This window comes from Vulpes vulpes, chromosome 12 (genome assembly GCF_048418805.1).
Source record: "Vulpes vulpes isolate BD-2025 chromosome 12, VulVul3, whole genome shotgun sequence".
Taxonomy (NCBI): domain Eukaryota; kingdom Metazoa; phylum Chordata; class Mammalia; order Carnivora; family Canidae; genus Vulpes; species Vulpes vulpes.
In genome coordinates, this window is record NC_132791.1 from 172,201,948 (window position 1) to 172,217,537 (window position 15,590).

Genomic DNA, 15,590 nt, shown 5'->3' on the forward strand with positions numbered 1-15,590 from the left:
TGATCAGCGACACTTTAATGTACTATTGATGGGAACACGTACATTTATTGTGAAATGCAAGGAAAATAAAACCACATAAATACTTGAGACTTCAAGTCTTTGTCCCTAAATGCCCAAAGGTACACATTTCTTCTAAGAGCCTCCTGAGGACCGGAGTGAGAAGCACTGCTTGAAATAGAGCAGAGTATTTAAATGGTCCTTGGAGTCAATATTAGATGGCAGGTTTGGTGAGGTTTGGACTTGTTAAGATAAACCTTCCAAAACTGAGGCCATCAAGGATTACAGGAAAGTATCACCCTGTCAATTTGCCACTACTACTAAAACAACTTCAAAACTGGACTGATACGAATATATTTTCTTCTGGTCCAAATAGCCTCAAACCTTACTCAGCATCTTTCAGGTTAGTCTACAAAAATTTTCTATTTTTATTTCTCTTTTGTATCAAGAAATCAGAAACACACCGATTGGGCTTTTTGCAAATTAGTGACTGAGCAAAGAACTACTCATATTCTAACCTTATTTTTGTTCATAAGCTAGAATTACATTATTTACAAAGATAAAGGGGACTCCATTATAAAATGGTCACCTTTGGCAAATGCATGAATTGGGAGTAAGTTACTTTGAAATTCTCCAAAAACTTAAAACTGTAAGGTGTATCAAATAAAATCAGTTCTACCAAATAAAAACTTCACATCAAAATACAAAGTTTAGTAATGGAGTGTCTTTTCATTTTCTTCTAGTAGGAAATTAGTATATTTTCATGAACAAAGGTAAAACGGTAATGAAAATAACTAGGCACAACCTCTCCTTTATCAGAAGATGATGGGTTTGTGAAAAGTCAAGGCAACAAAATAGGTCACTTTATGTCAAAGAATTCACAAAAAAAGTTAGAATTCCAACTTCTTTTTAATCACTGAACTTCAGTTTTTATGAATAATCTTAGGACAATTCAGGTAACTAAGGTTTTGGGAGGAAAAACAGTTCTTACTTGTACATGAAGAACTATGACATGCTCAACTATTCTGTAAATAACTCTATTGGCTGGATTAACATTTTCACAGAAACAAATTTTTTTTAAAGCCAAAGATCACTGCGTTTGTATTTACAAAAAGCCATAAACAAACATGCATTTCTCCTTTACTAGGAGAACTTAAATGTTTGAACATTAAGGCAGTGACGATTCTAAAACATAATGAAATTCTAAGTTAAGGCTTTATGTTTGTTTTGAAACCCATAATCATAGGCCACTGTGACCAAAGCAAACTCTGATCTACCGGGTTGGGTTCATCTGTCCAGGATTTGTTATTCACTATTCTTCTATGGGATAGGAATTAGTAATATTACTGATTTATTAGTTCACACCTTAGGTTTTATTTTGAGGACTTAGCCTTCAGCAGCATAAGCATGTGCCACAGAAGGAATTTTTAAAAATAAACTTAGAAAACGTACAGACTGCATCGATTTTTCCTTGACTGAAAGTTGGACAACAATCCTAAATACAGAAAACCTCCAAAGTATATTTGACTTGCTCCCATCTAAAGAACATGGATGTTCTTGATTACTGAAGTAACTGGTCTTCATCTCCTATTCTTTGAAGACTGTTTGATATTGCTGTCTAAACAAATAAAGCAACAAAATGCAGAATGCCATATTTTAGGTGGAATTTGTTCTATACTTGCTATCCTCAAGGCACAAATAACATCCTTGCTAGGGTAAAGTTTCTCCTTATTCAAATAATATGAGGTGGATTAAAAGATTCACTTTAGAGTAATTGTTGATTGCACTCTCGCCCTATTAAGTTTACACAAAGTACTGAAATTTAGGGGGAATGTCCTTTTCTCTTTCCTTTTTTTTTTTTTTAAATAAACACTTAGACAAAACTCAGATCCAGCCTACGGGAACACTCTTGAGAAGCAGCTGTGGAGCACCACCCTCGCCTACAGGGGAGAGCAGTAGGGATGTTCCCCAGACACACTGCATTATGAGCTAACGGGCACAATTCACACCCAGTGTTTCCACAGCTGGGATAATGAACAGTTATGTAGACCAGAAGGATCACTATTTACACTAAGTGCTTGCTGCTACTTCATGAAGCAGTAATTTTACAGCAACACGTCCTATGAGGAAAGTACGTACACTTAGGTTGGTATCAGCAATAGTTCATACAGAGGAAGAACGGCATGGACTACACGAAGATGGTCTCAAAAGCTAAAGACAGCTGTCATTTTCCTTTGTCTTCAAGTCAGAAAAAAGTGAGATGTCAAAGCAGATGAAGCTGCATGCAGCATGAGTCCCACGCCATCTAAGCATTGGTGCTTAAATCTGATGTGTGGCATCCAATTTCTTTAGATTTACTATCAGGAAACAGGGATTTCTAACAAGCACTTTAAAATATTTTAGGTGCAATTTAAGTTAAGCAAGTCACATTTCCACTGAAATGTTTTGATGATCTGAAAAGTCTACCCTAGTACCTGGTAAGCTTGGCTTCAGTTAATTGCTAGATGGATTTTAAAGGTGTGAAATACACTTGTGTTCTTAAGATGGGAAGACTAACTGTGAAAGGGCAAACGTAGGCAACACAGAAACAATATTTTTAGATCAACATCTTACACTTTATAATACACTCACATTTATACACAAATTTCATGTTTACAAGTACAAAAGGCAAAAGACCCTCCAAGAATAGAAGTAAATGCATCAGTAACTACATTCAATAGTGTTAACACTGTTGTCCCACTCTCCCATTTTCCCAAACCTAGGAGGAAATTGTAACAGCTGTTGCACACACGGACATCAATTTCAGAAGTTGGAGACTGTGTGTAGTTCCGCACATGTCTGGGTTTCTACAGAGCTAAACTGAGATTCCATTGTGTTCCAGGCCAAATCGGCCAGAAGAAAGTCGTCCATTGCTGTTTGAGTTTCGTTGCTGGTGAAGAACAAGCTCCCCAGGGTTTCGAAGCCGGAATTCATGGTTTGTGTTTCTGTACTGTTCAACTGAACTTTGCTCTCTATAGTAGGTATATTTTTAGCAGCGGAGATTCCTTCAGTTTGGGTCTCTGTGTCAGATGAATCAGTACTCATGGAAAAGCTGGAGTGTTTCAGAATACTTCCCAGAGGCAGATGGGGGCTACTGTCTAAAAAGAAGTTTAAGTCTGTCTGTGTCTGTGTGTCAAACATTTCAAGGCCTAAAAAGTTAGAATTTCCCCTACAACTATAGGACTGAGCAGAGGTGTCTGCAAGGAAGAAGTCTGTTTGGGTTTCTATGTCCAGCGATTCCAAGACAGGCTCAGTGGTCATGGTGTTAAGCTCACTCTCTTCGGTTTGAGTCTGGATATTTGAGGCCGACAAGAACTCTTCAATATCAAAATCGATTGCGGGATTCTGGGTCGGGCCAGATGGAAGCTGGGGGTCAGGTCCAGTACTCGTGTCAGACAAAAGACTACGATTGTCCAGTGTCTGACTGGGCAGATTACTTGACAAGATGTTTTCTAAATCACTTAATAAATCTATAGTTTGGGTCTGATTATCTGTCATGTTCTGTGAAGGAAGCATACTGTGCTGTGCACTGAAGTTTATAATTGGTGCAGATTTCTCAAGATCTTGATTTAAAGTCTTAGGGTGGTTCTGAGGTAACAAATCATGAGTGACAGTCTCTGCTACTAAGCTGCTGCTTATAATACTGTCTGTAGAAACACCATAGGATGGATGGACGCTCTCAAAAATGTCTCCACCCATTACAGCTTGGTCCATCTGTACTCTGTCATCTGTCAGATTATGCATTCCACTGGTCTGGGTTTCTCTGGAGATCCCACCTGACTGGTAACAGGCATCTATAAACGCATCAGTCTGAGCAGCTATGGATGAGGTCAACTTAGAACTGGGCAAAAATGTTTGCGTATGAACGCTAATGGGAAGGGAGACTTGAGAACCAAATGTCAAATCTGTTTGAGAACAAGAAGATACAGAGGAATCAGGGCCAGCCCACTGTGTGGAAGGTACGAAGTGTGGTGTGGCATAAGATAGGTCCGTCTGTACGTTGATGGAAGATATGCTGTTCTTCTGACAGGTGTTCCCTAGTTCTTGTGAAGGATCAGACAGGCTCTTACCCAAGTTCACTTGAACACCTGTACTAATTGGCTCCATGGCCACAGGACTTACAATTTTTGAAAGAGGGAGACTCTCTTTAAGACAGGCAGCCTCTGAATCTAGGCCAAGGATGAGGGTTCCTACTGACAAGGGTAGTATGTGCACAGCGCCTGGGGCAGAACCTTGATGATCGACACCCAACACCACAGGCTGAGCCGAGGAGTCGGCTGTAGGCACGAAGACAGGCACGGGAGAAAACTGCATAACAGGAAGTTTCACCAGGGCCACCTTGGGCTTGGGTAAAAGCAACTTCTGAGGGTATCTTGGAGGTGGTGTAAGAGTCTGCTTTCCGGCATTAGAGCTGCAAGAGTCTTCAAAAGACGCGACCAGCTTTATTTCTGAAGTTTCCAGTTCCTGAGTGTCTGGTTTTGGAGCTGGTTGGGTACTCAGGGACTCAGTGGTCTTACTGGACAACTTCTGGCTGTGCAGGCAGCTCTCCATTTTCCTTTTTTTACTAGGTGGATCCCTGAAAACAAGGACAGAGTAAAAAGAAAACCAAGTTTAGGCTGCAGCGTTCTTCAACCCTGATGCTGCATCTTCAATTACTTATGCATGCTGCTCCCCACACCTACAGCAGAGGTCAGACTACCTGGTGAAGAGAGATCCATCCTTTTGTGCTCTTCTGGGCCTACTATATGGTGGGCAGAAGTTCAGGAACATGCAAGTAGGGAAGGAGGAAGCACATCTTTTTTTGGGGCAGACCTCTGAGTATTCCAGAACTCAGCTTAACTCTGCATGCACGAGGAAGCTACCAGATTACATAATGCAACTTTTACTGTTTCTTTAAGTAGGAAGCTATTACTCCAAATATAAATCTGACCTTTAAAATGAAGTAGAGTTTCATGATAAAACTTAACTCTTCAAGAACCTAACATCCCTCTGATAGGAAATGCTGGAAGTTGGGATTTTCAAATGGGAAGAAATAAGGAAGAACAACTGGGTTAGGTAGATCTGGGTCCTCTGCTAGTACTGCTCACTTTTCTGAAAGTTCCCCTCTTCCATGTCACATCTATTTTCCATTATTCCTCCTTTCTTTCTCCCTGCACTAATGGCTCTCCAGAAGTTTCATCTGAAACTCTTCCCATAGCCACTGACTTCTGTACCACCATGTCTTCCCCTTTACCTGTGCTCTGCTGGGATCTCATGGCCAGTGCGGTAGATGTGGGACTGTAAAGCAGTTCTACTGGCATAGGGACAGCCACACGTGCACTGGAAGGTCTTGCCACAATCCTCTGCATGCCTTTTCAAGTCCCACTCCGTGCCATAGGAATTGCTGCACTTACTGCATTTATGCTTCTTTTCAGCATGCATTTTCATAAAGTGCTAGGAAGAACACAGAAGGGACCAAAGTGGAAAACTGCATCTGCTCAAAACATTTCATGTACCCATGTTAACAAGGAGTTTACATGACAAACTAAAGCAGTCTAAATCAAAAGGATGGAAAAGCAGGCAAACTGCAGTTTATCACATGCCCCTTCTCCCTGCCACTCCTGCTTTGTGAAAAGCAAGGACACTGTTTTGGAAATAATTCATAGCACTCACCGTTTAGGTTTTATAAATTAGTGCTGCAGGCAGGAGAACATCTGCCATGGTTTTCTTAGGACCCCTCAAGCAAAGCCTTGGACAAGTATTATAGCTGTCAGGCTCTGCGGCCCTATGTCACCGCTTTCCTCACTCGCTAGACCCCTCCCTTCTCCTAAGGCAGCTGCTTCGGAAACTTTTCCTGACTTCTGCAGCTTCGTACTTCCTTAGGAGAAGGAACTTTTCCTTTGTGCCTTTGCTCCTCTGGCCTTGGAGGCACACAGATTCACAAAGGATCTGGAGGACACAATTCTCATTTGCTGAACCAGTCTTCTTGTCTTTCTCTCCAAATTCACTTCTGTATGTCTTCTCCCCCAAACAAGCCACATCTCCTTCACTCGTTTTATATCTTACCCATATTTTCCCCAACAGGGAGACTCTTGGGAGGCTATTCTCACAAGCAGCTTTGAGAGTCTTCCAATTATGTTTGGTAAGTGATTAGAATGCATGTTAGGTTTATATCACCTGTATTTCATCCTCAGAGAAGTATACTTAAGACAAGTAAAATACCTGTTTTACGAGAGAAAATTGAGAAAATGGTCTGTCAGGGCCTCTAGGGCATCCTTCAATTGGACAACAGTAGAATTTCGGTACGGTTTTCAAGTCTTTTCTTATTGTTGGATTTACTATGCCATCCTGCAAAAGAAAAAAAGAATTATTAAAACAAAACAAAACAAAAAAACTGGTTGGGAGCAGAAACAAGGAATGACTAAAGATGGGTACAAGGGATCTTTTTAAGGGAGATAAAGATGTTCTAAAATTAGATTGTAGTGCTGGTGCACAACTATGTAAATCTAAATAATTATTGACTTAAAATGGGTAAATTTTATGGTGGATAAACTGTAGCTCAATAAATCTGTAAAAATTTTTCAAAACAAAAACACCCATGCTGCTGAAAAATCTTCTATCCATTCCTTTGAAACTCCTCCTTCTAAACTTAAAATCTCTGTCCTTAAAGCCAGCTTTCTCTGTTTATAAGTGATATATTCACAGTTTTTCAGGCTCAAGATTTTGGTACTCCAGTTGTTTCCTTCCCTTTCATCCTACTCTCAATTATCGGGAGCTCCTGAAAAAACCTTTGACTATGGTCTAGGCCTTCCTCCTAGCATTATTACTTTCTCTGATCGTTGTACCACTAAAGTAGCTGAAGCTGGTCAACACAACTTTGATATAGCAGCTTGAATATAGGCACCATGCTATGTTTGACATTTAATAATCATTAGAGTAACCAGTACTTATATTGCTTTTATTTCTGTGTCAGGCATTTATATATATTAACTCATATATTCCTAATCATCCTGTGTTATTAAGCATGTGATTGACTTTTTGGTTTGGAGTTTAAAATAACTGGTGACTTAATTTAAGCCTGAAGTGCTGTCTTGGTGCCCCCGATGAGCCCACATACTGCAGGGGTGAGAGGCCTATGACCTCCAGTGTAATTTCCATCTGCCCTAAAGGAAGGTAGTGGTGGTGGTGAGGGGGGTGGGTGGGGGTGGACCTCTCTATAGGTCACTGGAAACATCAGGACATATATTCATGTAAGCAGGGCTCAAGGGTACAGGAGCACCTGACTCTGGGGGTCCCAAAACATATGAAGTTTGGCCACTCACCACTGACAAAATCCAAAGGCAGTGAGATAAGTGGTAGTGAAACAAGAATGGGATTTATTTCAGTGAACATCACCAAGAAGACAGTGGACTAATATCTCAAAAATGGTCTGCAAAGTGCTGAAAATACTTCCAGGTTTATGTAAGGGTACGGTGCAAGTGGGCAGTGAAGGTCAGGTCAATCACTGTCTTGAGTTCAACCACCTGGGGTCTTGCTGGTGTAAAAGCAGTCCCTGTTGCTTGAGGGACTAGTTTTGAGTCCCCATCATGGGATGCTTTGCCTCCTGGGTCTTTTGGCTGAGTGAAGAGATAAGCTGGAAGGAACATAATCGATTAGGAAGTACAGACTGAGGTCAAAGTGGGGGTAGCAGAAGTCCCCATTCACTCAGGCCTCAGTTGCTACTGCAGCACGTAGCAGCTATTCTGGTCATCTAGTGTTCTGATGAGAAAAGCCATTACTTTTCGAACATGTCCACTTCCTTTTCTACCATAAATGTTTCTGGAGAAGTGAGAAATGAAGAACCATGTGGCCAAGGTTCCTTCCCTTTGCCTTCCCAATGATCTCAAGAGGAACATGTTGATCTTGCTGAGTCTGTGTCCACTCAGAGGGGAAAAGAAGGTATTCTTGTTTTATTTTTAAACAATGTAATTTATCTTTCCATATCACATTCAATTAGTCCTCCATGTTTTCCACACTGGTCCACCCTTTTATAATCCTACTGCATTATACTGCCTAGATATTCATATCCATTTGGGGTATTCAAATGGTCTCTTAAATACCAAAAACTTATTTGTAAGGTCACCAAATGGTGTGTTACACCTCCAAATTCCCATTATAACCCTATCTTTTTTTCTGTTCCCTTTTCATACACCACCCTACTCAGTCTCACATTCTTCCTAATTACAATTGCACCTTCTATCAAGGCCCAATTTGTCCTACAACCTTCTGGCTCTCTTCAGGCAGAATACAATGGTGGAAAAGGCACTTGGCATTGCAAGACCTATAAACCACTTCTACCACCAACTAGTAACCTCTCTGAGCCAGTTTACTCATTTCTGAGACAGATACAATAGATAACTCTCAGGATTATTTTGTACTGGATTATCATTAAACTGAACCCAGAACACATTCTCAGTAAACAACACTCCTTGTTCTGCTTACCACCATCCATATCTAGAGCTCTATTTCCTGTTTGAATTAAAAGATAGTAAAACTTAAGCTATTTTATATATTACCTTTTTTTCTAGAGTTCCTGTCTCTCCAACTAAATTTAGGGGCAGAAACACTTTTGCTCTTTTGTACACCTCTTGGTATTGTCTTAATGCTTAAAAAGAGCAATTGCCTGCTAAATGCAGAGCATTTTTTGAAAGGCAGGGTAGGGTAGTGGTTTTCAACCTGAGGGTCTGTGAAAAATTACCAGACGCTTAAAAAAATATCTCTGCCTGGTTGCAACTCCAGATATTCTGATACCATTAGTTTGGGTTAGGGATTAGGGATCCATATTTGGTTTTTAAATCTCCTCAGAAGATCCCAAAGTGCAGCCTAGCTATGGAACCTCAGGCATAGTGGTTAAACCCCTGGGTTCTGGAACGTGGACTGCCATAGTTTGAATTCTCTACCTTGTCACTTTCCTGTGACCTTAAGATGAACTGTCTTGGTTTCCTTATCTGAAAAGTAGGCAAAACAGGATCTACTTCAGGGCTGTTGTGGGGATTTAGTCAAAATGTATAGGGTTTAGAATAGTGTTTATCACATAATCAATCACTCAGTTATTATTGCTGAGTTATTTGCTGCAGAGAGTTTTGTGTCTTCTTTTGTTTTTTGCCAACAACTTAATGCCAATGATCTAATCTAAACCAGTGCTTTACATTAAATACTGTCCTTATGAAATTCTGACTGAAAGGCTCTTCTGTTAAAACACTTGCAGCTGCTAGCTTTAATAACTGCCATGGTCTCATCACCAAACTCATCCTATTCACCAAGTCATCTAGTGTTTGTTTGTTTTTTTTTTTTAATGAAATACTTTCAGTTAACTTCTATTTTTCCATTTAGTGTTATCAGCAAGAGAGAGCAAAATGTGGGAAGAATATTAAGGGAGACTCAGAAATCTTTCATTTACCTGGCAATTATAAAATTCCTCTTAGTGATGTGCCAATGACATGGCCCCTTTCTGTTCCAGGTTGTTCGGATGTTCCACAAAACTGCCTATAGGGTCACTACAAAATTCACACTCCCTTCTAATATACAGCTCTGCTTGGCATGCCTCTTATGATCCCTTTTCAAACTCCCAATCATATTCTCATATACTTGTTCACTTCACTTTTAAAAAATTAACAAACTTAATTTTTTTAGAGATGTTTTAGGTTGATAGGAAATTGAGTAGAAAGCACAGAGTTCTCATGTATCTCTCCCTCCGCAAACAGGTACAGCCTGTTCCACTATTCGCAATTATCCCCTACCAGAGTGGTACATTTGTTACAATCAATGAACCTACACTGGCACATCATTATCACCTAAAGTCCACAGTTCAGTTTATTCTTGCTCTTGTACATTCTTTGCTTTTGACAAATGTGTAATGATATGTATCCACTGTTACACTACCACACACTATTTTCACTACCCTGAAAATCCTCTCTGCTACACCTATTCATATCATTCTTCCCTTTAAACCCACCCTGGCAACCACTAATCTTTTTTGCCTTTTCTGGAAAGTCATATAGTTGGAATGATACAGTATGTACCCTTTTCGGATTGGCTTCTTTCATTGAGTATATACACCACATCTAAATTTCTTCCATGTCTTTCCCTGGCTTGATAGCTCATTTCTTTTTAGTGCTGAGTAATATGCCGTTTTCTGGAGGTACCGCAGTTCATCTATCCATTCACCTACTTTGAACATCATGCTTGCTTCAGAGTTTTGACAATTAAGCACTTCTCTTAACGTGGCTGCTACCACTTCCCTCACCTTTCCTTTCTCACTGTTACATCACTAGTTCAAGTCATCCTGACTCTCTGGGCTTTCATCATTAACCTCTTAACATCTCTAGAATTTCAATCTTTTTCATTCACACTTTGCCAGATTCATCTTTCTAAAGTATAGCTCTGATCATGTCATTACCTCATTCAAACATTTTTGGTGGCACCCCAAATCTACCCGAGTCCAAATTTCTCTAGCTTGAGACATTCAAGTCCCTTACTATATAGCTTTGAATTGCCTTTCTCTTCTGTTATTTACCTGTTTTACCTAATGGAACTACTTAAAATCCCCCAAACCTTTTCAAGAGGAGGAATGTATTTATACCTTCTTTTGCATTTGGGAATGTCTGGATGGAGTAAATGTTCAGTAAAAACCGGGAGCATTATACTGAACATGTCTGAGTGGCCATCTAAGCCAAAATCGTATCATGCACCAAGATTAAACACTAAAGACTGCCATGCTGGACATCAACAGTCCCATTGTCCTGTTGTTGCCTTTATCACATGGCATGGCAACATGTTTATCAGGCATGGCAACAACCTGAGGCAGTTCACACTTTGCTTTTCTAAGGGCCAATTGATTCCTCAGCCTCCCCATCACCATCCCTCCACCCCAGTTCCGGAGCCTCCCTCCATCCCATTCTTGTCCTGAGACAATACACTCAAAGGAGAGGATGGGTGAAGATGAGAATGGGGAGATAAGAAATGGGGATGGCACAATACCACATGTGAGAAAGTCATCTTTTGTTCAATATGCTCAAGAACAAAATTCACCAGACTTTTTGTGCTTTATCTTTTATGTGCGAAACTAAAAAGAGAACATAAAGGGATCCCTGGGTGGCGCAGCAGTTTAGCGCCTGCCTTTGGCCCAGGGCACGATCCTGGAGGCCCGGGATCGAATCCCACGTCGGGCTCCCGGTGCATGGAGCCTGCTTCTCCCTCTGCCTGTGTCTCTGCCTCTCTCTCTCTCTCTGTGTGACTATCATAAATAAAAAAATAAAATAAAATAAAATAAAAAAATAAAAAGAGAACATAAAAGATACTTCATGTTTTGCATTCCTTTTTGGGGTACCTGTTACTTACAAAATGTTTCAAAGCAAAAAACATTTCAAAAATGTTTATGAAACATTTTAAGTAAAAGAATTTGGAAAAAAATCTTGGAGAGAAAACAATCAAAAAACAAGATGGAAAAAAATAAATAAACAGAAGAAAAGCAGGAGTACGGACACACTAAGGAGAAAAGGTAAAAAGGAAAGGCTTGGAGGAATAGTGGCAAAAAATGGGGAAAAAAAGGCACCATACTCTACACTTGACTGCCTTCATAGAAAGCAACCAAAAATATCAGTTTGCTCTGTTGTCTTCTCATTGTAAAATTTAAATTCAGATGTCTTTATACAATATGGCCTATAGAGTGACTTGGAGCCTTTCTTTTCCTTTGGTTTTTTTTTTTTTCTTTAACAAAACAAAAAACTTCCTGGCAAATCATTCAAAGCAAACCCTGGACTGAACATAATACAAAAAATCCTTTAAGCCATGTTTTAAAAATATAAATGCTGCTGGGTAAGAGGTTCTTTAAGGGCCCTCCTGTTCCCTTCACTGCTTTCAAGCATGAGGAATAAAAGAATCTCTAACAACTGAAAAATGTCCATTTACTCCTACTCTTCCTTTCCCTTAATCCCCAGCTTTCATTTCCCCAGGGATTCCCCCTATAGGCAAGGCTAGACAGGGTTATTTCCAATTTCCTTATAGGAGATGGAATATAGACATATCTCATAAGAACCCACATAAAACCAAAAGGCAGTATGTCCTTACACCTTACAACTCAATCCCCATTCTTTCCCATCATCCTTCAGAAAGGTTATTTACATTAAGAAGGGAATATTTATTTGGGGGCAGGGTAGTACCTTGTGAAGAAAGTCTAGAATAAAATAAGGACCATACAGCAACTAATGGGGAAGGAAATAAAAGATTATAACCTAGAAAAAATGAAAACTAGGAAAGAAACTATAATTTTGCAAGTAGTTGTAATCAAGAGAATCAGAAGGAAAAACTCCCACTGAATATTATGCAAATCTGCCAAGCAGATATACTCAGACCACCTTCAGAACAGAAAGTAGGCACACACTTGACTGGTACCGGAGTCTCTCCAAACAGCTTTCAAAACTACCCAGAGCTCCCAGTTGGCTCTTGTCCTCAGGCCACCTCCTTCTAATACTTTGAAAACAAGTGTCAAGGGTAATGTTTGAACTCAAGAGCCTTCTAATCAGGATGCAGACTGAAAGTAGAGGTTCACCACACTGGGGCATCACTGTACAGGTATGTCTATTTTGTCACAGAAGTCACCTTCATTAAAGAAAATGAACTCCTTTCCTCCAATACAGCAGAGGCTCAGGGGTTTCTAGGTGCTATGGTTAAAAAGGCAGAACAAGGGGGGAATCCCTGGGTGGCTCAGCGGTTTGGTGCCTCCCTTCGGCCCAGGGCGTGATCCTGGAGTCCCGGGATGGAGTCCCACATCAGGCTCCCTGCATGGAGCCTGCTTCTCCCTCTGCCTGTGTCTCTGCCTCTCTCTCTCTTTCTGTCTCTCATGAATAAATAAAATCTTAAAAAAAAAAAAAAAAAAAAAAAGGGCAGAACAAGGCAGGAAAGTGAGCCCCTTGGGCAAGAAAAACACAAAACAATGATGGTTCTGGGTGATTTAATTCCTGCTGAGATAGGTCTCCCTAATGACCTGCGAAGGAAAATCAGGAGAGTCCACTTTTCCCTTCAACATTTTTAGTTGAGAAAGGGATCCTGAGTGCACTCACTGTGCTGTCTTCACACAAGAGACATCTGAAAAATGGCTTAGAAGTGGGAGAATGACTTCCCACAGGTTCTAAGCAAGGGAGGATACTGATGCTTTGAAACGTCCAGGTGAAGATTTGACTATCAAAATTTGTATTTGCCTCAAACATACTCCTCTGTGTTAAGCCTATTATACTTTATATTTTGTATATGTATTGCATATTGCATGTGTTTGTATATTTTGTATATGTATGGCTATCTTCATTATTCTTAAACTTTACATATTTTAAAAACACAATTAGAAATAAAATTCTTAATATGCTATCAAACTAGTCCTGAAGAGTGTCAGAGTCTTGAGTGAGAGAGAGAGCATGCTCCAGATAGCAATTCCAGAGAAAAGAACAATAAAACTCTCACAAAGTGCTTGTTAGAGTGATCTCTGGGCCAATACAGTCCTGGTCAGGGCAGCAGCTTCTCCTGTGCACAGAGGTGTAAGGTGTCCTGGCTGTTCCTCATTGAGGACATGATACTAAAGGTGCGTGTTGGCTGTTGTATATGAATTGAGAGAACCAAAGGATGTACAGTTCCTACAAATACATAGTTCAATTACCTAGGTTAAAATATAAAGAAAAGGAAGGATTTCGTTAACAATATGAAACAGAAAACCCAAGACTGAAGGCCATTCCCAAAGACCACGGAAGAGTTACTGCACTTGGGTCCTGGAAGAAAGGGAAACTATTCTGAGGGAAACTGCTGGCCCACCTGCAGGGCCGTCCTCAGCACATTTCCTAACAGGGCTCCCTCTTCTTTACGGGGGAACGACGTTGCATCTGCTCAGCTGGTGCCAGATGGGGACTGCCTCTCATGGGAACACGTCAGCCCTACTAGAGACTATAACCTCACACCTCCTGCTAAATTCTTATCAGAAGCCTGATTCTTGGGCAGCCCGGGAGGCTCAGCGGTTTAGCGCGCCTTCATCCCAGGACGTGATCCTGGGGACCCTGGATCGGGTCCCACGTCAGGCTCCCTGCATGGAGCCTGCTTCTCCCTCTGCCTGTGTCTCTCTCTCTCTGTCATGAATAAATAAAATCTAAAAAAAAAAAAAAAAAAAAGCCTGATTCTAAGGGAATCTCCAGGGAGGCTTTACCCGAGGGGCAGACAGGGCAGGCACCACGCCAGGGTCATTCCAACTCATTCCTCAATCAATTCAGACCGTGAAAAGCTGCGTCCACAAGGCCGCTCTGCGTGGCATGCTCTGGAATTATGTCACCGCTGGCCTAGAGAGAAGCGAGTGACAAGCGGTGGAAGAAGCTTCCTATCGTAACGACTGGGAAGTTGTAACCTAACAGGTCTAGGGTGGGCCCAGACACCGGGATTTTCAAGGAGCTTTCCACACACACGCCCTAAAGGTTAAAGCCCACGGCCCCACCTTACAGAGGGTGGAAGGGACGTCCGCACTACTGTCCTGCTGGCACACGGGTCCCTTCGGCAAGGCCTGCGGGAGAAATCTCCCTTAAGGTCTCAATCCTGAGCGAACCGGATCCTACCTACGCTGCGAGGAAACTTTCCGACGGGGCTTCGAGGCCAATCTGCGGCTCCTTCAGGCTGAGCCTAGAGGCCTGAGGGCGGTATCGCGCGTGGGCTGAGGAGCAGCCAGCGGGGTACAGCCCCGCGCAGTCCGGCCGCGCAAGCAGGGTGAGGGGCGCGGGCCCACCGAGCGGCCGCAACCACCGAGGTCGCGGGAAGGGCCGCCCGGGCCGCGAGGCCGCGAGGCCGGAGCCGACGGCGCGGCGCATGACACAGGGTTTTCCCGCTGCGCGTCCCTGCGCGCCAGCTCCACGCTGCCCGCCGCGACCCCGGCCGGTTGGACGGCGGCCCGGGGCTGCACCACACGCACACGCACCCGCGCGCACACGCACACGCGCACCCGCACCCGCGCACCCGCACACGCGCGACCACGGCCGCGGCGCCCCGCACGCCCGCGCCCGCGCCCCCGAGCGCCAGGCCCCAGGAGGCGCCGTTCGGCCGCGGGCTCACCTGCAGGCGGTGGCTCTTGACCAGGTGCATGTTGAGCGCCGGGCTGTTGGGCAGGATCTTGCCGCAGCCGCGCACCGTGCACAGGATGTTGGTCCGCACGGCCCGGGACAGCTCGCTCACCGACGGCTGGATCAGCTCCCGGGCCGGAGGCGCCGGACCCGCGGGCTGCTGCCTCGCCGCCGCGGGCCGCGGCCGGCTGCCTCTTAGCCGTCCGGGGGGCCCCCACGGGCCCGAGGCGGCGGCGGCGGCGGCGGCTCCCCTCGCGGCCGTCGGGACGGTCGGGGCGCCCGAGGCCAGAGCCGCGGACCCCGCCGCCGCCGCCTCAGAGGCCGCCATCGCTCCCGCACGGCAGAAGGGCCGAGGGAGCAGGCCCCGCCTCCCGCCGCAGCCACTTCCGGCAGGGGGAGGGGCTTCCAGGCTCATTAGCATCCGGCGGGGCCGGGACGGCCGCGGCGCCCCCT

The 15,590-nt window shown here is 43.2% G+C and overlaps 1 protein-coding gene across 4 annotated transcripts; it reads right to left on the minus strand.

Annotated features, from left to right (window-relative positions):
• Nucleotides 1-887: 887 nt before the first annotated feature.
• Nucleotides 888-15,481, minus strand: ATMIN (ATM interactor). Of its 4 annotated transcripts, none has more exons than XM_072731461.1 (4): nt 15,130-15,481; nt 6,238-6,363; nt 5,270-5,469; nt 888-4,612 (listed from the first exon to the last, which is right to left on the minus strand). In XM_072731461.1, the coding sequence occupies exons 1-4, from the start codon at nt 15,463-15,465 to the stop codon at nt 2,800-2,802; spliced, it is 2,475 nt and encodes an 824-aa protein (XP_072587562.1). In that variant the 5' UTR covers nt 15,466-15,481; the 3' UTR covers nt 888-2,799. The 4 variants fall into 4 exon arrangements, with proteins under 4 accessions (XP_072587562.1, XP_072587564.1, XP_072587565.1 ...); XM_072731463.1 differs by lacking the exon at nt 15,130-15,481 and adding an exon at nt 14,522-15,041; XM_072731464.1 differs by lacking the exon at nt 15,130-15,481 and adding an exon at nt 14,640-15,021.
• Between the last annotated feature and the right edge of the window lie 109 nt (nt 15,482-15,590).